The 21,554-nt window shown below is 40.4% G+C and overlaps 1 protein-coding gene across 2 annotated transcripts in view; it reads left to right on the forward strand.

Moving 5' to 3' along the window:
• The first annotated feature begins 14,909 nt into the window (after positions 1 to 14,909).
• WDR41 (WD repeat domain 41) overlaps positions 14,910 to 21,554 on the forward strand; it is a 51,823-nt gene continuing 45,178 nt past the window's right edge. The window contains exons 1-2 of one of the 2 annotated variants that reach the window (XM_014451488.2): positions 14,910 to 15,193; positions 17,421 to 17,536. In XM_014451488.2, coding sequence (XP_014306974.1) covers positions 15,143 to 15,193; positions 17,421 to 17,536 — 167 coding nt within the window. In that variant the 5' untranslated portion in view covers positions 14,910 to 15,142. The remainder of the gene's footprint in view (positions 15,194 to 17,420; positions 17,537 to 21,554) is intronic. The other variant, XM_023750510.1, reaches the window with a different exon arrangement.

The raw sequence follows: 21,554 nt of genomic DNA on the forward strand, positions 1-21,554 counted from the left end.
AGTCAAGGGTACATGCCCTGGTTCCCGGCTCGATCTCCAGTGGGGGATGTGCAGGAGGCAGCCTATCAATGATTTTCTCTCATCATTGATGTTTCTCTCTCTCTCTCCCTCTCCCTTCCTCTCTGAAAGCAATAAAAATATATTAAAAATTAAAAAAATAAGGCCTGATTCTGGGCTATTTTATTATGCTGGTATTTTATCTATTTGTGTGACAACATCACTGTCTTAATTGTTCTAACTTTATCATATACCATCTAATCTCTGGTAAGACAAAGCTCCTCACTTTATTTTTCTTCCTTAAAAGTGTCTAGGCTATTCTTGGCCCTTTTAATATAATTTTAGAATCAGCCTATTTCTACAAAGAAATCTTGTTTAAAGGATTTTCAGTTAGCATTGAATCTTTACATCTTTATGAACTTAAGTATTCCAATCATGATTTTAAGATATATCTATTTATTTGGTCCTTTAGTTTCAACAAAATTTTATATGTTCTCCATGAGGATCTTACACATTGTTATAGTTTTTTTTCTAGGCACTTTGTATTTTTTGATCCTATTGTAATGTCTTTTTTTTTTTAGATAATTGTAGATTCACATGCAATTGTAAGAAATAATACAGAGAGATTCCTTGAATGCTTTCCCTTAATGGTAACCTTTGCAAAACTATAGTATAACTAGTAGCCCTGCACAGGAATCTGTGCACCAGTAGCTCGCTGCCGCCCTCCTGTAGCTCTCCGCCTGCTGCCCTACCCCCTCGCCCCCCCTCATTGGCTTGCTGCCCTGCCCCCTCCTGTAGCTCTCTGCTGCCTGCTTGTAGCTCGCTGCCCCACCCTCCTGCTGATCCGTGATTTGGTTGTTATGTGGTTGGTCGTTGGGTAATGACCATTTGCATATTACATCTTTATTATATAGGGTATTACAACCAAGAAATTAATGTAAGCCATTGTTTTTATTCAGATTTACCTAGTTTTAATTGTACATGTGTATGTGTGTTCAGTATATACACTTTTATCCCCTATGTAGGGTCATGTGTCTATTACCATTTTTTAAGATACTGAACATTTTAACACCACAAGGATCCTTCCTGTTGCCTTTTATAGCTACACCACCTTTCCTTACCACTTTTTGCCATCTGGTCCTCACTAATCTGTCCTCCATTTCTGAAATGTTGTAATTTCTAAAATTTTATATAAATGGAATCATACAAGATGAGTTTTTTGGGGGTTGTTTTTTTCTCATTATAGTTCCCTGGAGACTCATCCAAGCTGTTTATCAGTAGTCTTTTCATTTTGATTGCCTAATAGTATTCCATTTCCATGGTATGTGCATACTACTATTTAACCAGTCACCTGCGGATCCCAATTTTTTAGCAATTACAAATAAAGTTGCTGAAAACATTCATGTTTAGGTTTTTGTGTGAATATAATGTTCATTTTCCTGGCATAAATGCCCAAGAAGACAGTGGGTTGTATGATAGTTACATGTTTAGCTTTTAAAAAAATTGTCAAACTGTTTTCTAGAGTGGTTGTACCATTTCACATTCCCATCAGTAATGCGTGGGTGAGCCAGTTTCTTTGCATCCTTGGCAACATTTGGTGTTATTTATTTATTTATTTTTATCCTCACCTGAGGACATGGTTTTTTTAATTGATTTTTAGAGAGAGAAATATCTGTGTGAAAGAAACATTGATCAGTTGCCTCCATATGCACCCCACCCAGGGATCAAACCCAAAACCTTTTGGTATACGGGGTTATGTTCCAACTGAGACACCTGGCCAAGGCAGAATTGGGATTATTTTTAATATCATTTTTAGTATATTATTACATGAGAGATGTATCACTTTGTGGTCTCATCTTTATGGGGGGGGATCACTTATTATGCTTTATATCTTGAGCAGGCCTTGGTCTTTTTCTCCTCCATCTCAACTCCTCGGAGGTTGTGGAATCTAAGCTCAAGGTAATTTAATTAGGTATATACTCTAAAGAGAGGATTTCAGTGCTACATTTACTCTCTGGGTTCTCATATTCACTTAGTTTTTTACTTTTGAATATTCTTTAATATCTTGCTAGGTCATTAATGACTTTAAAAATGAAGTTTTGATTCTTTTTTTTTTAAATATATTTTATTGATTTTTCACAGAGAGGAAGGGAGAGAGAGAGGTAGAAACATCGATGAGAGAGAAACATCGATCAGCTGCCTCCTGCACATCTCCTACTGGGAATGTGCCCGCAACCCAGGTACATGCCCTTGACCGGAATCGAACCTGGGACCTTTCAGTCCGCAGGCCGACGCTCTATCCACTGAGCCAAACCGGTTTTGGCAGTTTTGATTCTTTATCTAGCATTTTAATACTTTCATTAGCAGGCCAGGCATGTGTTTAGCCCACCATACTTCTAGAAATGGAAGTTCATTTTTCTTTTATTTTATAAAATACGTTTTTATTGATTTCAGAGAGGAAGGGAGAGAGAGAGAGAAACATCAGTGATAACAGAGAATCATTGATTGGCTGCCTCTTGCACGCCCCCTACTGGAGATTGAACCCACAACCCCGGGCATGTGCCCTTGACTGGAATCGAACCAGGGACCCTTCAGTCCACAATCCAAAGCTCTATCCACTGAGCAAAACCAGCTAGGGCTCATTTTTCTTTTGAAGGTAATTAAAGTGAAGGTTATAGTCATTCTTAATAGTATTCATAGTGACTTAAAATCATTTCTGTACCTGTGATAGATACTTTGGTTCAAAATTATCACAGGGCATATAACTAAGTAAATTATCTATCTAATGTAGATATTTAGTGTGGGGTCTCCTCCATAGATGTATTCACAAATGTAAATGTTAAACCAAATGAAAACATTTATATTGTTTATATCTTCTTTTCCATTTTTTAGTCATGAAGTATGAGCTATTTCTTGCAACAGTCCTATGAATTTGCTATTTTCATTGTATAAATAGGGTACTGTAAGAGATGAAACTAGTAATAGCTGCATTATATTCCATTGAATTGATATATTATTTTTCTTCACCTTTCACTTGTTAGCATTAAGGTTTTTCCAAGTGTTTTGGTTTCCTTTTGTTATACATACTATGGTCATGAAGTTTGTTGATATGAGTTCCCCCCTTTTTTTCTTATAAGAACATTCTTAGAAATAAGGATTGCTGGGTAATATAGTATGAAAAACTTTAATTATTAAAAAAATCTCATTTAGATATGTTGACTTGAGATATTGTATTCTTCTAGTGTAATAACCTTTAGAGAATCACCAAAAACTTTATAAAGATTGTGATTGTTGTGGCAACCTCAGGATCTTTACTAGTAGAAGTCCTGGAAAAATTTTTTCCCCCAGAGCTTTCTTTTGCATATGCTAGTTTGTAACAAGATTTTCCTTTCACTTGTCAAACAATCTGCTTCATTAGGAGATTGTAATACAACTTGATTGTAATATAGCAGATTGAATTTAGACACAAAACTGAATTTGAAATGTAAGAATATTGGTAGCTCTTAGCAGTATATTTAAAAAGGATTTTTGGCTTACTTGAGCCTGGGCAGTATGGCCTCTAAATGTCTAGCCATTCAAGAAAAGTTGCAAGAGTTGAAAGATTTAAAAAATGAGATTCTTTGACATTTCCCTGAGGCAGTTGGAGGCAACGAGACCAGTTGGGGATCTTGGTGCTGCTGCTATTGTACCTGCTTGAGATATGTCCACAGAATCATTCAAGTAACTCTCCTTCCATGGGGTCCTGCCAGCTGCTAGAGTGACACCTGACCCCACCCCCACCAATTTTAGAGAATATGGAGAATTCTGTCAGGAGGGATGAGATGCCATAATCAGTTCCCTCTTAGCTGGTTATCTTCCCCTTTTCTTCCTCACTGGGTTGAGGCAGGCTAGAAGTTAGTCTTAAAGATTGCTTATGTTTTACTTGTGTTTTCTCTTTTTGGTTATACATACTATGGTCATGTTTCAAAGACCCAGTTTTGTAGGGAAAAGAACCTACACTTGTTTCCCTCCCACTAGAAGGAGAAGATTAATCTTAGACTATAACAAGTTTTCTTTTGAGGGGGTGGTTAAGTACCATTTTAAAGTCCTGTCTGCCAAGCTGTCAGGAGGTCTCATTAAATCCAAACTGGGGAGAGACCAAGATGGCAGCGTAGGGTGTAGACCTGTGCATGCTGCCTCCCACAACATTATTGAAACTACCAACTATAAGACAAACAACCACCATTCAGAACCATGGGGAAGTTGGCCCAGTGGAAGTTCTACAACTGGAAGGAAAGAAAGAAGCGCATTGAGACTGAGTAGGAGCTACAGAGGCGCCAAGAACAGAGGTACAGAGTCGTGTGCCAGGCGGGCTGCAACTGGATGTGCGGTTTTTTTCAATTGGAAGGGGTTACGAACTCTCGAATTCACTGGGCTTGTCCGGGTTGGGTCTCTGAGGCCCCAGACCCTACGGGGAGAGGCGGCATGGCCTTGCAGCGGTCGGAAAGCGAGGGAGGCTCTGTCGCACAGTTGCTCACCGGCACTAGGGGACGCGAAGTCCCAGAGTCCCAGAGAGGCGAGGAGCCGCGGAGACGCCATTGCTATTTGCTCCGCCCTGGTGACTCCCTGAGACCCCGCCCTACCCAATTTACATCCCCATCCAAGCCTTGACAGTGGCACAAAAAGACCCACCTGCGCTTTTGAAGCATAACCCAACAAATTGCAGACTTCAACTCCTCGCACCCATAAAAGACACACTCAAGAAGCAGACCCAGGAGAACCAAGATGGCGGCGTAAGGTACAGACCTGTGCGTGCTGCCTCCCACAACAACATAGAAACTACCAACTATAGGACAAACAGCTATCATTCGGAACCATGGGAAAGCTGGCCCAGTGGAAGCTCTACAACTGGAAGGAAAGAAAGAAGAGCATTGAGACTGAGTAGGATGTGCAGAGGCACCAAGTACAGACCCCAACCCAACAAACTGCAGATTTCAACTCCTCGCATCCAAAAGAGACATACTCAAGAAGCAGAACCAGGTTCGGAGGAAGCCGGAGCCGGACCAGGTTGGGCCGGCGACATGGAACCGCTGTACCAGCAAACGCACAAGCACGTCCACCAGTTCCAGTCTCACATGGGACGCTGGGAGACGGCAGACAAGCAGTCTGTGCACTTAGTAGAAAACGAAATCCAAGCAAGCATACCAGATATTCAGCTACCAAGAACGCCTGGAGATTTTGTCCAGCAAGGAGCCGCTCAACAAAAGACAGAATGCCAAACTTCATGTTGGCCCTGCCCCGGTGAGGTCGGGACGGCCCCGGTGAGGTCGGGTCAGCCCTGGTGAGGTAGAGACAGCCCTGGTGAGGTTGAAACGGCCCCGGTGAGGCCAAAACGGCCCTGGTGAGGCCGCGACTGCCCCGGTGAGGTCGGGACAGCCCCGTTGAGGTTGGGACGGCAACGGTGAGGTTGAGACGGCACCAGTGAGGTTGAGACGGCCCCGGTGAGGTCAGGACAGCCCTGGTGAGGTCTGGACGGCCCCAGTGAGGTTGGGACAGGCCCGGTGAGGCTGAAACGGCCCCGGTGAGGTCGAAGCAGCCCCGGTGAGGTCGGGACGGCCCCGGTGAGGTGGGGACGGCCTCGGTGAGGTTGAAACGGATAATAAAGACCAATATAAACTGATGAACAAAAATAGATGCAGAGGCAGAGCAGCATTGAACAGACTATCAAACTCCAGTGGGAAGCCTGGGGAGGGTTTGTGGGGGGGCGTTAAGAGATCAACAGAAGGACTTATATGCATGCATATAAGAATAACCAATAGCCGAAACCGGTTTGGCTCAGTGGATAGAGCGTCGGCCTGCGGACTGAAGGGTCCCAGGTTCGGTTCCAGTCAGGGGCATATACCTTGGTTGCGGGAACATCCCCAGTAGGGGGTGTGCAGGAGGCAGCTGATCGATATTTCTCTCTCATCGATGTTTCTAACTCTGTATCTTCTCCCTTCCTCTCTGTAAAAAATCAATAAAAAATATTTAAAAAAAAATCAAGGCTTAGAGAGATTAAGTAGCTTGTCTGATGCATCATAGAGTTCAAATCCAGTTCTGTGTACTGTATTGCCTCTCTATTAATACTAGAAAATAATCCTTGTAAAATCTTGCTATTTAAAGTGCTGCTCACAGACTAAGGGTTGCTTATTAGAAAGGCAGAATAAGCCTCACTCTACCCCGGATCCGTTGACTCAATAGGTCTGCATTTTAACAAGATGCTCAGTTGATTCTTATGCACATTGAAGTTTGAGAAGTACTGCTGTTAAACAGAATATTGAAGAGGCAGATTAGCTTGACCAGGAGAGACATTCTGGAACTAATTTGTAGAAAGATAATTTCAACTTTTGTCTATAATTTTTCTCATAGGGTAGCACAAATTTGTATGTATACATAGTAAATGAGAATTTTTGGAGTAACAAAACAAATGTTTTTTTAACTTTATTTTTATTGTTTGCACTATTACAAATGTCCCCATTCCCCCCACCTTTGCCTACCTCCACCCAGCCCTCGCCCTCCCTTCCCTCTGGCCACCACCACACTGTTGCCTGTGTCTATGGGTTATGCATACATGTTCTTTGGCAAATCCCTTCACCTTCTTTCATCTAGTTCCCTTCTCCCCCATCTCCTCTAACAGCTGGCAGTCTATTCCATGTATCCATGCTTCTGTTTCTATTTTGTCTGTTTATTTTGTTCATTAAATTCTACATATAAGTGAGATCATATGGTATTTGTCTTTCTCTGACTGACTTATTTCATCTAGCATAATAATTATCCATGCTTTCGCAAAAGGTAAGATTTCCTTTTTTTTTTTTTTACAGCTTCATAGTATTAATACCTTTGTGTAAATGTACCACATCCTTTTTATCCATTCATTTACTGATGGGTACTTGGGCTGTTTCCAAATCTTGGCTATTGTAAAAATGCCATGAACATATTTTTTTTGGTCAGTGTTTCAGGATTCCTAGGATGTATTCCCAGAAGTGGGATCTCTGGGTCAAAAGGCGGTTCATTTTTAACTTTTTGAAGAAACTCCATACTGCTTTCCACAGTGGCTGCACCAGCTTGCAGTCCTACCAACAATGCACCAGGGTTCCCTTTTCTTCACATCCTCACCAGCACTTGTCATTTTTTGATTTATGAATGGTAGCCATTCTGGCAAGTGTGAGATGATATCTCATTGTGATTTTAATTAGCATCTCTCTGATGATTAGTGACATTGAGCATTTTTTTATATGTCTATTGGTGACCTATATGTCCTTTTTGGAGAAGTGTGGTTCATTGCCCGCTTTTTAATTTGGTTTTCTGTCTTCCTGGTGTTGAGTTGTTTAAGTTCTTTATGTGTTTTGGAATTCTTTTGTATATTCCAAGGAATGGGAAACTGATTAGACGAATCACTTTCAACTTTCTCTGGCTCAGACCTTGATGACTCAAGTTTACTGATAGTGAAATCCTTGGACAAAAATGTTGATTGTGGAATTATTTATCCTTTTAAAGGCAGATGAAAGAAAATAAAATACGCACTGACCCATTTCTCAGTAGAACTAAACTGGTCTTATATGAGCTGGGCAGGCAATCCTAGAAAGTGGGCTTCATTTGTTTCCATTTTCATAATTTAAACTTCTGTTAATGAGCCTATAACATAATACTCTAATCCATGAACAGAGACAGTTTGGTCTTGTCATCTGGCAGCTATTCATTAATATTGGTGGCTGGCAAATATCAGACAAATGAATAAGGACAGTTTTGTGAGTTCAGGATGATGGTTGAAGCTCGGCCAACTGTTCTTTTCCTGTCATTGAGTTGAACACCCTACTATTTTTGTGACTCAGGTAACCACTGTGGGAACTACTTAATTGGAGTGATGTGGCAGAAAATAAAGTCTTTGTTATTAGCCCTCTGGGCTAGTCATCTTTGCCTCTGAGCTGTGCCTACATGAAGGTGTTTGTGCATAATACAGACATAACTGACATCAAAGTAAACATAATGCAATAGCTTTCCAACTGAGAAAGCATTGTTGTTACCTTAGGGTCTGACATTACTTTTGACATTCTGAATCTCAGTGTTTATGAGAAACATCAATAATAATAACCACCTTTTGCATAGGTATAGCACCTTTCTCCCCAGGCTCTGAGTGTTTTGCAAGCATGAAGTGTTCGTTGCAGAAGGGGAAGATGGAGTGGGAAAATGTGGCTCTAGACAATTAAGAGCTAAAATTTTAAAACAATTTTCTCAGGGAGAATGGAACATAAAGGGGACAATTTAGGATAGGAAATGAAGGATGTTGGGTCCAGCTGAGACTCTAAGGGTAATTTAGCAATCACCTGACTCAGTTTGTCCAGCTAAAAATAAACATGACTTTAAAACAAACAAACTCAGAAATCAGTGAATCCATGAATATCTCTAGTTTTTGCTCATAACAGTTAAAATACTAAAGTTAAATCATAACTACTGGTTTCACAAACTCAGCTAATAAAACTTCAAAATTATTTTGTCAGTGTGTGCACATTTTATAAACACAGTCAAAATATTCCTTTTGATCTGGAGAGTAACGATAGTAAAACCACCACCACCAGCAACCATCATTTATTCTTTGTAGACTTTGGTCCCTGGGGGCAGGGCCTATCCCTTATTTCATGTTGGTATCTCTTGCTCCTAGACCAGGGGTGGGCAAACTTTTTGACTCGAGGGCCACAATGGGTTCTTAAACTGGACCGGAGGGCCGGAACAAAAGCATGGATGGAGTGTTCGTGTGAACTAATATAAATTCAAAGTAAACATCATTACATAAAAGGGTACGGTCTTTTTTCTTTTAGTTTTATTCATTTCAAATGGGCCGGATCTGGCCCGCGGGCCGTAGTTTGCCCACGGCTGTCCTAGACTATGCCTTTCCCACACATTATATGCTTAATAAATGTTAACTTGACTTTAAATTTTGTAGGTGCTTTATTAAAAACTGTTTTTCATAGTCTCTGCTCAGTTACCTTTGGCTTTCAATTTTTTTTGGACTGTGTAAAATTTCCCCCACATATAATTGTATAGATTAAATTTGTTCTAGAATGGTATCTGGAATTTTATCTTTTAAACATAATTTCTATATTACACCTATGTAAATTTAAAGATTCTGACTCACAAAGGATATTCTACTAGTTTATGAGATGATTTTTTTAAAAAAGCAAAGAATACTGTATTTAATTTTAAAAGATATAATGAGTTTTTAAAGGTCTTTATTTAAAATTGTATTCTTGGAATACAATCTTTAGATTTAGCTGGAGTGGTTGAAATTTCCCCCAGAAGTGTTATATTGTATTTTGTAGGGTGATATTCACATGACAGCTGTAACTGTAATGTGCTTTTCAAAATCATATATATATATATATATATATATATATATATATATATGATATTTGTAGAGCTTATTTCTTTTATTAGAGCTTATTTCTTTGATGTAGTTTGACAGCTTCAGAAAATGATTCCATAGGTTTTGCAAAGGAAGATGCAGTACTGGTGAGAACAGCTCTTTAATATTTTGGAAAGCACAAGCATAATATAAGGATGTAACCACTGCAAAAGATAAATGTGGTAGGATTTAAAGATGTGGCAGGAGCCCCACACTGACTTGAGGGTCCTGTAGATTAGTAATGATAATAATATTTATATATTGCCTTACTCTTTTGCTTCTTCCTTGGACCTTAGAAAAAGACAGTTGAGTTAATTAGTTTTTTCTATTTATAGCACAATACAATCATTATCCATTCAAAGCTCTTATTTTATTTTATCCTTTTTATCTCCCCATTCCCTCACTCCATTCCCCTTTTTTCTCCCTCTCATAGATATCCGCTAAACAAATGTGGTTGATATAGATACATATGAGGGATGTTGATATATATTTGGATAAGTATGCAACTTTATTTTTTAATTTCTTCCATTTAAAATTATTTTTATTTTTCAATTAAAGTTGACATACATTATTATATTAGTTTTGGGTGTACACCCCAGTGATTAGACATTCCATAACTTATCAAGTGATAATCCTGATAAATCTCCCACCCATCTGACACCATATGTATTTATTAGGATATTACTGACTATATTCCCTATGCTGTACTTTACAGCCCTGTGACTATTCTGTAACTACCAATTTGTACTTCTTAATCCCCTCACCCTTCTCACCCATCCTCTCTCCTGTCTGACTACCATCAAAATGTTCTCTGTATCTGTGAATCTGTTTCTATTCTTGTTTATTTTTTAAAAAATATATTTTATTGATTTTTTGCAGAGAGGAAGGGAGAGGGATAGAGAGTTAGAAACATCGATGAGAGAGAAACATCGATCAGCTGCCTCGCACACCCCCTACTGGGGATGTGCCCGCAACCAAGGTACATGCCCTTGACCGGAATCGAACCTGGGACCCTTGAGTCCACAGGCTGACACTCTATCCACTGAGCCAAACTGGTTAGGGCTTTATTTTGTTTTTCAGATTCAATTGTTGACAGATATATATTTATTGCCATTTTATTGTTCATATTTTTTTAAATCTTTTTTTCTTCTCAAAGAAGACCCTTTAACATTTTATGTAATACTGGTTTGGTGGTGGTGAACTCCTTTTTCTTATAAATTTTAGAGAGAAAAGGAGAGAGAGAAAGAAGATGAGGGGGAGAGAGAGACAGAGAAGGAGGGAGAGACAGGGAGGGAGGAAGAGAGAAACATTTGATGTTTCTCAGAGAGAAACATCGATTGGATGCCTCCTGTACGCACCCCACCAGGCATGAGTCCTGACCACGAATCAAACCAGCAACCTTTCAGTGTATGGGATGATGCTCAACCCACTGAATCACACAGGCCAGGGCATTAGCCATTATATTTTAAATATTTCTGCTCCTTTTTCCTTCTCTTCTCCTCTGGGACTGCAATAATATGTACACTGTTTCTCTTAAGGGCATCCCACAGTTTTCAAGGGCTTTCTATACTCTTATTCTTTTTGCTTTGTTCTTCTCTGACTAAATAATTTCAAATGATCTGTCTTCTACCTCACAATTTTTTTCTTTTGCTTGATCCTGTCATTGATGTTCTATATTAATTATTTAATTTTATTAATTTTATTTTCAGCTCCAGAATTTGTTTGGATTTAAAAAAATAATTTTTATTTCCTGGTTAAACTTCTCATTTTGTTCATGTATTGTTTTCCTGATTTTGTTGAATTGTCTTTCTGTGTTTTCTTGTAGCTCATTGAACTTCCGTCCATAAAACAACTATTTTGAATTATTTATTGGACAAATAGAAAATCTTCATTTCCTGTAGTCAGTTACTGGAAGATTATTGTGTTCTTTTGGTGGTGTCATATTTCATTTTTCATGTTCCTTGGTCTTGTGTTGCTGTCCTTGCATTTATTTGAAGGAGTCCCGTCCTGTAGGCTTTACTGACTGGCTTCAGAGAAAAATACTTTCTGACAGCCTTGTTAGGGATTCTGAGGCTTTTTTAATCTTTTCTACGTATACTTGTGCTCCACACCTTTGTTTCCTCTTGGGTTGGGGGATACTTGAAGATTGTATGCTTTCTCTTGATCCTGCAAAGCCAGACTGTATGTTGTCAGCCTCCTGTTTGTTTTCTCTTGAACAGTGCTGAATGCTCAAGTTTAAGTGCTTTCTCCCAATTCTGTAGTCAAGCAGGCTTTTTGCACATGCTCACCAACTGCCTGCAAAGCCTCACTCTGACCACTATCAGTGGCATGCATGTAGAGAAAGCCAGCTGTAGGGTGTGGGTGAGGTGTGCAGAGCATTGGGAGTGCCCATGGGCCAATTTGGGGGATCCATCGGTTACACATTTCCTGTAATTCATTGGTGGGCTTCCTGATTCAGTGCATGAAGCAGTTAGTAGGATCCATATTCCTTTGATGCCCTCTGAGAGCCATGGCTGCTGTTCTCCCAGCCACTCCCCAGTTGTGTCATACATCTCAGTATTCTGGATGGGGTGAGAAAGAAGTGGTTCCCTTTGGTGATTTCCTGCACAGCTGAGGCAGCTGGGAATTCTTCAGATGATCTCAGTTTTCCCCATGAAAGTAATCATGGGCCAAGAAGATCTCTTTTGGCACTGAGCTATTCTACCTTGGGAGAGGGGTGATGTGGACAAAGTGAAACTGCTCTTCCTCCCCTGTTGAATGCATCTAATCTTGGATGTTTTTGCTCCAATAGTATGCTGGGGCTTCTCTGCTGGACTCCCAGAGTTCCACAAAGGCACTCTCCTCCATGGGTGGTTGTCTAAATCAATGGTCTTTGAGGGAAGTCCATAAAAAACTGTTGGTCTGCCATACTAATTACATCACTCCCCATTTTAATGTTTTTAGACATAATATAAAATTTACCAAGTAAGCCATTATGAAATGTACAGTTAAGTAATGTTAAGTACATTCACATTATTGTGTAACCAATCTCTAGAACACTGATGATTATTTTAAAGTCAGATTTCTTTAGAACTTACTCCTTATATTTAATCAATACTAATTTGTATGGGATCATTTGTTATACTTCAGTTATTTCTTCTATAAATGAAAAATGTTCTCAATGCTAATCTAAAATCTAAGTTCCTTGAGATCAGGTACTATAAGGTTTTAAAATAATTTTATTTATTTTTAAAATTTTAAAGTTTTGAGTAGTATTCTAGGTTTCTAACACAATGTCTCACAGTATATCCTAGTGCCTTTGTCCTTTTTATAAGTTTTAGAAGCATATTGTATATAAGAAATCCTCCTGGGATTTTCATTAGTATTGCCATCCAGGCCTGAAAGTTTCTTTTACAGACCATTTTAAACTGGATCCAATTTTGTTAATGGTTATACAATTATTTATGTTATCCATTTGAGCTTAAAACTCATGTATAATTTATAATATTATTTCAATGTCTATAGGGTCTGTAGTGATATACCCTTTTATTACTTTTATTGCTGAGTTGTTTTTTCTTTCTCAGTCCCTCTTCCCCAGAATTTGCTGGTTTTTATTTTATTTATTTTTTGATTGTTGAAAGGTGTCTCAGTGGTGGGGATTAGTCTGAGGTGAAAGGTCTCCTTAGGTCATAGTTGAGTCTGTGTCTTTTGCTGGGCACGTGTGGTTACTTTCTAAATTCTTCTGTACATGTGGTTGCTTTTGAATGTCCTAATCCTTAAAATGTCTGGCTCCTTAGAGGGGGAAAAAGGCAGTAGGGAAAAAACCCCCAAACATGCTATTTCTTTAAATCCCCTGGAAGCAGCTTCAGTCAGTTAGGGTTGAAACAATGCTGGCCAGAACCTATGCTAGCCAAAATTTCCCCTGCAAGCTGCAAGCTTTTAAATAGACTTCAGAGTTCCAAAATAGTCCACACAGTTTCTGACAGTATAATTGTTGTCATCTAGGTGGAGGAATGGATTCCTGATGCTTCCTACTCCTTGAGCTTCCCTGAGGTCTAGTATAATCTTATGTAAGGTTCTTTCTCGGCTGTCCTAAAAGGAACCAAGGGAGAAACTATTCACCACTGGACCAGTGATTTAAAGACCAGAAGAGTGTTCCTTAGATCAGAGTAATGAGGGAGTGGGCAAACCCCTAAATACTGTGGAAAATCAGGATAAAATTTAGGCTACCTGGCAACCATGTTGCCTCACTTGAAGTTTATCCTCCCAGGACTAAAATCCTGATGTTCTTGGGTTTTGTTTTACGAAAGATGAATCCCCCTTGTCCAGGGGCTAGTCTCTACTCTTTTAGTCTTTCTTCAACTGCATGCAGACTGCAATTTGGGGCAATCTTCTCCTGACCCTTGGGAGTGTTCCTTTGTCAAGTGCATTCAAAATGAATACAAAGATGAATCATAGGAGATCCCAGTTCCCTAGGGACTGTCAGTTAGATTGGGAAACTGCCCATAACCAATATACATTAAAGTAGAAAGTATAGCCTTCTCTTATTGGTATCTAGCATATTCTGCCTTGATCCAAAAAGTAGCAATTTTATGTGATTACTTTTTTAATCTCTATGCATCTGTGGCCAATACATGTTTGTTGAATTAATGTATTGGTTGGGACACTTGTATTAGGTTCTCTCTGAGAATTTACTGCTAGTATCCTGATTTGAACCTAACAATCACATATACAAATATATGTATGAACATTTACAGGCCTATTTATAAGTAGTTCCTAAGTCAGTGATTTGGAAACCTTGCTACTCATGACTCACCTGAGGAATTTTCCCCAAACCCTGATTCCTATGTTCTAACCATAGAGATTGTTTTAATGAATCCAGGTAGAAGCCAGGAATATATATTTTTCAAAATACATATTGGGTAATTATGATATGCAGCCAGAGTAGAGAACCGTAGCCCTTTGACTACCTAAGAAAGTCTAGTAGTCAAAATGGTGTGATGAAATGTCCTCTATTCTTTAGGGATATTCTGGGTTAGACAGTACAGGGTAGTCAAGAGCACTAGTTTTGGAGTTTGGAGATTGGGTACCCATCTCAGTGTATCCACTTCCTAGCTGTTAGCCTTTGACAAACTACCTAATCTTTCCGAGTTTGTTTCTTTATAAAACAGGGACTATAGGGCTACTGTGAGGATTTATGTAAAGCCTCAGAACAGTATCTGTACTACAGTACACAAAATGTTGGCCGGGTTTATTATTGGATTAGTCCGGATGTGGAGGCCCCTTCTGCAGCCAACTATTGAAGAGTTTCTTGGTCCCCCTGCCAAGTAAGGGTGCGAGGGGACTATTAATTGGTAAGCACTTGCTCGCAGGACTCAGGTGCTGTGCCATACGCATCCACCAGGGGCCGCTCAAGCTACCCAAGCTCAGCGTGCAAAGTGGGCAACGCCCCTGCGCCTGCTCACTTAGAGCCTTTGAAGCCTCGCCCCTACCCCACCAGCTTTGGGCTACAGCTCCTCTAGTGGCTACCGCAAACCAAGCCTCTGTGGCGTACGGCAGCGCCTGGGGGACAAATATCTTCCTGCTTCTGTGGATTCTCCTTTGCACTGCTACGTTCTGTGGGCCTTTCTGGGGCGGCAAAGTGTTAGCAGCTCCATTGCTCTCTGCTCCTGAGAAGTAGGAGGAGGTAGAGGCCAGTGCAGAGTTCGGGCTGACTGTGACCTGGGCCGGGCAAGAGGCCTTACCCTGATGTTGCGATGGCTGATCGGGGGAAGCCGAGAACCTCAGGGACTGGCAGAGGTAAACCCCTGGGTGGAGCCTGCCTGCCCGGCGGAAGCTTCTGTGGGAGCTGGGATCCTGAGTCTAGAAACAATGACCCTGTTGGAGGAGGGGCTTGCGTGCTGTGAGGCCAGGTTTCGGGTGGAGGAGGTTGGGTTGGGGGAGGGGCACCCGGAGGGGCACCCCTTTTTGCTGCTACTTTGTACTTTTGATTCTCCTAAGACCCTGAGTTAAATACAGTGAGCTGATGTGGTTCAACAGCGGGCTCAAGGAGACAGCTAGTCTCCCTACTTAAGTCTCATATCCATTTAAAAAAGTATCTGACCTACGTACTAGAAACAAGTGGTGACTGCAACTTTACATTTTTTCGTTGACTTGGTGTCACTTCCCCAAATTGCTCAGGAAGTATAAAGTTGATTTGAGTTTTTATATATGAACCCAAAAGATATAATTAACTTTTTAAATTAATATTTTGCTTCAAAGTCAAGAAAATGATTTCCTAATTAATTGCTATTTTTGATTCCATAGTCAACGCTTTCTTCATGGGACTGAATAATTGAATAGACTGTAATGAGATTTATATTTGAAATGTTGCGAATATAAAAGTTTTGGAACTTAAAAATACTGAGGTCTGGAATTTATTTCATATGCCACCCAAGAATATAATTTGTGCTGAATTCCCTTTTATTTCTCATAGAAAATATGTTTTTACTACTAAAAATAGGAAACTTGGATTGTTGTAAATCCAGAAATCTTACTTCTCAGTCTTAACTTTCTCATATCTTTGCACTTGAAGCTTATTCTCTGTTTTTTAAAAAAGCATTTCTTATTTGAAATTAGGTGTATTTAAGATAGGCTGAAATCCTAAAGATTATAGGAGAATTGTGGAAAGTTGAGTAGTCCACATAGGATATATATGACAATTCTGTATAAGCCTCATTATTTGATGAATCATAGAATTTGATTAACTAATTCTGCGATACCTGACAAGCTTTCATTTGGGGAAAGTAGTATATAGTTTTCAGAATTCTCACTTTTGATTTTCACTGCTAAAAGGGCGATGCAATAAATAAAAAAAATTACTGGTTTGGGGCGAATTTTTTGGAAACATGCATGTTAAGTTATATATTTCTTCATGTAAAAGTATTTCAGTTTTATAACTGCTGTGAATTTGTACATTATCTGAAGCAATGATTTGCCCTAATTTATGCAAGAACTTTGAATCTAAGCTTCTAATTTAAGCAGTGTTTCTCTGCTGGGATAATTTTGCCCATTAGGGGACATTGGGCAATGTCTGGAGACATTCTTGATTGTCACAATTTGGGGTGGGGTGAATTTCTATTGACATCTAATATGTAGAAACTAGGAATGCTGTTGAGCATCCTACAGTGTACAGGGCAGCCCTTAACAACAAAGAATTATCTGGTCCAAAATGTCAATAGTGTCAAGTTAAAAAAAACTGCAGTTTTGAGGGTAAGAACAGAGGTTTTTTTAAAATCGTAGTGGGTTTGACTACAGAAATGGGGTTAATAAGACCTACCTTACAGAGTTATCCAGTTATATGTGCTTTGCAGTGTTTGGCATATGGGATGCCACCTAATACTTTGTAAATGTTAGTAATTATCTTTATCAATGTTATTTTTCAAAGTTGATTTCATTGAATTCATTGACTCTAAATGATTTAATTCCTTTATTCAGCAAACATATAATGAGTGCCTATAATGGGCTTAGGCACTACTTTAGTCTGTTTTATATTTTACCCCTTTGACCTGCAGTTTTGTTTCTGCCAAGTTTCAGTTGAGAAACATGAAAAATATTGAGTTGGATTGGCCCATTAATTTTTTAGGTCAGGTTTATTGAAATATAATTTGATAAAATAAAATTTGCCCTTTTTCTAAATTCATTGTGACTTGAAAATACAAAAATTTATGGTGTGGATTTGTGGTAAGAAAAATGTTTTGTGTTAAATTGGCAGTCAGTTGATATTAGGGGAAATAATACAGGGTGGGGCAAAAGTAGGTTTATAGTTGTGAGTATACGAAACACAGTTTATTCTTGTATTATTGTTTATTATTTTCCATACCAACAACTGTAAACCTACTTTTGCCCCACCCTTTATGTAGTATGAGAACATGTTTTAAAATCTTATATTTTTAGATGTATACCATGCCGTTTTACTGCAGTATGCCTTTTATCATAAATCATTTTATCTCTTTCTCTTTTGTTTTGGCTTTTTTTCCAATACAAGAAATCTGCTTTACAGACAATAGGTGAAGAACAAACCCAGAACCCCTACACTGAACTGCTTGTACTGAAAGCTCACCATGATATTGTACGGTTTCTGGTACGGTTAGATGACTGCAGGTAAGAAACTCTAGTTATCCAATTAACTATTGTTTGGAAAGAGTTCTTAGGGAATTTTATATCAAAAACTTCAGAATTAATCCATCTTTTCTAAAAATCTCAAAACTGATCATTAGCAACATTTAGTAGAAATTGACCTCTGAATCTTGATGAAATGCATATCCGAAGTCTTTTTTGCTCAGAAGTCAGGGTGTCATATCTGATGATTTGATCCTTATTTTGTTTGAGGTGTTTTTTTTTTTTGACAGCTCAAATTTTGTTGGTCGTTTGTTGTTGTTGTTGTTTGTTTTTTAGGAAGTGTATGACTTTAAAATTTGAGTGGGGTTATAACTGTATGTTAAGGTGAACCTAAATTTGACAAAGAAATATGGGAAATATTTAAGTATTAGATAGCTAAGGGAATGTAATATTTTTAGTAGAAGGTGAGGTAAGTATTTCATATGAATTTTTTGTTATTGATGAAACCCCTTTAAAATTAGTATTATTCAGCAAAGGGAATAGATTCAATAATATCATAATAACTATGGTGATAGATGGTTACTAGAATTATTATGATCACATTATAAGATATATAAATGTCACTGTGTTGTATACCTGAAACTAATAAAATTGTACATCAACTATAATTAAAAATTAAAAAAAGCACATTATTCTGTACTACTTTGGTACATAATATTTGCAAATAGAGATAAAGGTGTGTAGGTGTTAGGACTATAGATTTAACTTATTACTGTTCTGTTTATTAAACCCTTATTTAATTATATCCTTATCCTATGTAGCAAGTATCACAATAACAATTACACAATTTAACATTTATCTTTCCCTCTACAATGTAAACCTCATGAGAGTGGGAGCTATGTTTTTCTTGTTCACTACATATCCTTAGTACTTGGCACAGTGTCTAACATGTAGCAGGCAATTAATAGGTAGTTTTTAATGAATTAATGAGTCCCCAGACTATTAACTAGCTTGTCATCTTAACTCCCTTACCCCATTTGTGTTGTCCCTATCAACTCTTCCATTATCACCTCTAATTGTCTCTTTTGCCTTTAATACTGTCTTTTGTGTGTGTGTGGTTTTTCTTTTTTCATTTTTTTAAAATATATTTTTATTGATTTCAGAGAGAGGAAGGGAGAGGAAGCGAGAGAGAGAAACATCAATGATGAGAGAGAATCACCGATCGGCTCCCTCCTGCATGTCCCACACTGGGGATTGAGCCCACAACCCGGGCATGTACCCTGACCGAGAATCAAACCGTGACCTCCTGGGTCATAGGTCGATACTCAGCCACTGAGCCAAGCTGGGCTTTTTTTTCATTTTTTATTCCATGGGTGACTGCTTCTGTGATTATTGCTAATTATGACTATCACTTCTGTTGTCTGTTAACCTGCCTTCTCTCTGCTTTTCTTTTTTTATTATTTTATTTTATCCTTCAGCTTTTATTTATATTTATTTTCCCTTCTTTTTTTTCTCTCCACCCCACACCAGCCCCTCCTAGGCCTTCACCACTCTATTGTCTGTGTCCATATATGCATATTATCTGCTTTTCTTATGTCTTTGGTATTTAATTGCTTTCCCCATGTGCAACACAATTCTCACACTACCTGGAGTTAGGTCAGATTTTACAGGTTAAGGCACAGTCCTGCACAACACTTCCCTCACCTTAGTCTCTAGCTGCAATCTCCAGGGTTTCCAGGCCACCCACATTTCTGACCAACTGGCTATACATTGCCACTTCCCCCTTATAATTTGCTAGAATGACTGACAGAACTCAGGAAAGCACTATACAGTTTTATTATAAAGGATACAATCAGGAGCAGCCAAATGAAATAGGGCAAGGTCTGGGAGATCCTAAGTGTAAACTCTATTCCTCAGGATCCATCACCCTTCAGCACCTCAGTGTGTATCACCAACGAGAAAACTCACTCAAACTTTGAGCATTCAGAGTTTTTGTGGTGGTTTCATATATAGGAGTGATTAAATAATTTACCACTTGATTAAATGCAATTTCTAGCCTCTTTTCCTTCCCCAGTTTTGAGGTCAGGCTGGTATCTATGGCTCAAAGCCCCAATCCTCTAATTTCATGGTTCATATTTTCTATATGGCTAGCTCCCATCCTTAAACTGTCAGGGGCTCACCCTGAGTCACCTCATTAGTACAAACTCTGGTCAAGTCTGAGGAGCCCAGCTTCCTCCTAGAAACCATGGACAGAGTCCAGTCAAATTATTATACAACTAGAGGCCCAGTGCTGCTGGCTTCCAGCTAGGGCCTGCTTTCCCCCAGCTGCCTGTCGCCGCTGGCTGGGGTCTCCCCTCGCAGCCGCCTTGGCCTGGCGCTGCCCGCTCACCTGCTCCACCATCCTGCTGTGGTCCCGCTCTCATCAGGGCTCATTGGGGCTGGCAGCGCCTCTACTGCTGCATGCTGCCAGTGCTGCATTGCCAACACCCGCCATGTTCTGCACTGCCCCCTGGTGGTCAGTGCATGTCTAACTCCCCATCGATCAAACTCCCGCCCGTAGGGACAATTTGCATATTAGGCTTTTATTATATAGAACTAGAGGCCTGCTGCACAAAAATTTGTGCACTCGGAGGAGAGAGGGGGTCCCTCAGCCCGGCCTGTGCCCTCTCACAGTCTGGGACCCCTTGGGGGATGACCACCTGCTGGCTTAGGCCTGCTCCCCGGGGGAATGGGCCTAAGATGGCAATCAGACATCCCTCTGGCAGCCCGGCAGCCCTCGGGGGATGTCCACTTGCCAGCGGGGAGCAGGCCTAAGCTGCAGTCGGACATCCTTAGAGCTGCTGAGGAGGCAGGAGAGGCTCCCACCACCACCGCTGTACTGGCAGCCATCAGCCTGGCTTGTGGCTGAGCAGAGCTCCCCCATGTGGGAGCGCACTGACCACCAGAGGGCAGCTCCTGCATTGAGCGTCTGCCCCCTGGTGGTCAGTGTGTGTCATAGTGACCAGTCATTCCCAGTCTTTCTGCTGTTAGGGTCAGTTTGCATATTACACTTTTACTATATAGGATAGAGGCCTGGTGCACGGGTGGGGGCCAGATGGTTTGCCCTGAATGGTGTCCCGGATCAGGGTGGGGGTCCTGCTGGGGTGCCTGGCCAGCCTGGGTGAGGGGCTGATGATGGCTGTTTGCAGCTGGTCACACCCCCTTCAGGGTAGGGGTCCCCATTGGGGTGCCTGGCCAGCATGGATGAGGGGCTGATGGCTGTTTTCAGGCTGGCCACACCCCCTTTAGGTGGGGGTCCCCACTGGGTGCCTGGCCAGTCTGGGTGAGGGGCTCAGGGCCGTTTTCAGGCTGGCCAGTGACTGAAGCTCCCAGCCTCTCCTTTTTTTCTTTTTTTTTTTTTTTATTCTGAGATTTATTTACCTTCTATAATTGAAACATTGTTGCCGTCACTGGCGCTCCCAGCTCTGAGGCCGCGGCTGGCTGACAGCAGGTATCTGGGGTTTGTTTAGCTTCTATAATTGAAACATTGTTGCTTTCGGGCTCAGAGCTGGGCCGCGGCAGGCCAGGAACCTTGGCTTCCTCCATCACTGGAGCAAGCAAGCTTCATGCTCGCTTCAGCTGTGTGGCTGCCGGCCGCCATCTTTGTTGGCAGTTAATTTGCATATCGCCCTGATTAGCCAATGGGAAGTGTAGCGGAGGTATGGTTAATTACCCTTTTTGTCTTTTATTAGATAGGACTAGAGGCCTGGTGCATGGATTCATGCACCGGTGGGGTCCCTTGGCCTGGCCTGTGCCCTCTCGCAATCCGGGACCCCACTGTGCACGATCAGGGCCAGGGAGGGACCATGGGAGGATTCCAGGCGTGTCCGGCCCATCTCACCCAGTCCTGATCTGCCGGACCCCAGCAGCAAACTAATCTACTGGTTGGAGCATAAGCCTCCTGGTGGTCAGTGCGCATCATAGCTACCGGTCGAACAGTTGGACAGTCGCTTAGGCTTTTATATCTATAGACCAGATACTCCAACTTTTGCTTGAAGATTCACCTCATATATATTATTAG

This window comes from Myotis lucifugus, unplaced genomic scaffold, assembly GCF_000147115.1.
Source record: "Myotis lucifugus unplaced genomic scaffold, Myoluc2.0 scaffold_0, whole genome shotgun sequence".
Classification (NCBI taxonomy): domain Eukaryota; kingdom Metazoa; phylum Chordata; class Mammalia; order Chiroptera; family Vespertilionidae; genus Myotis; species Myotis lucifugus.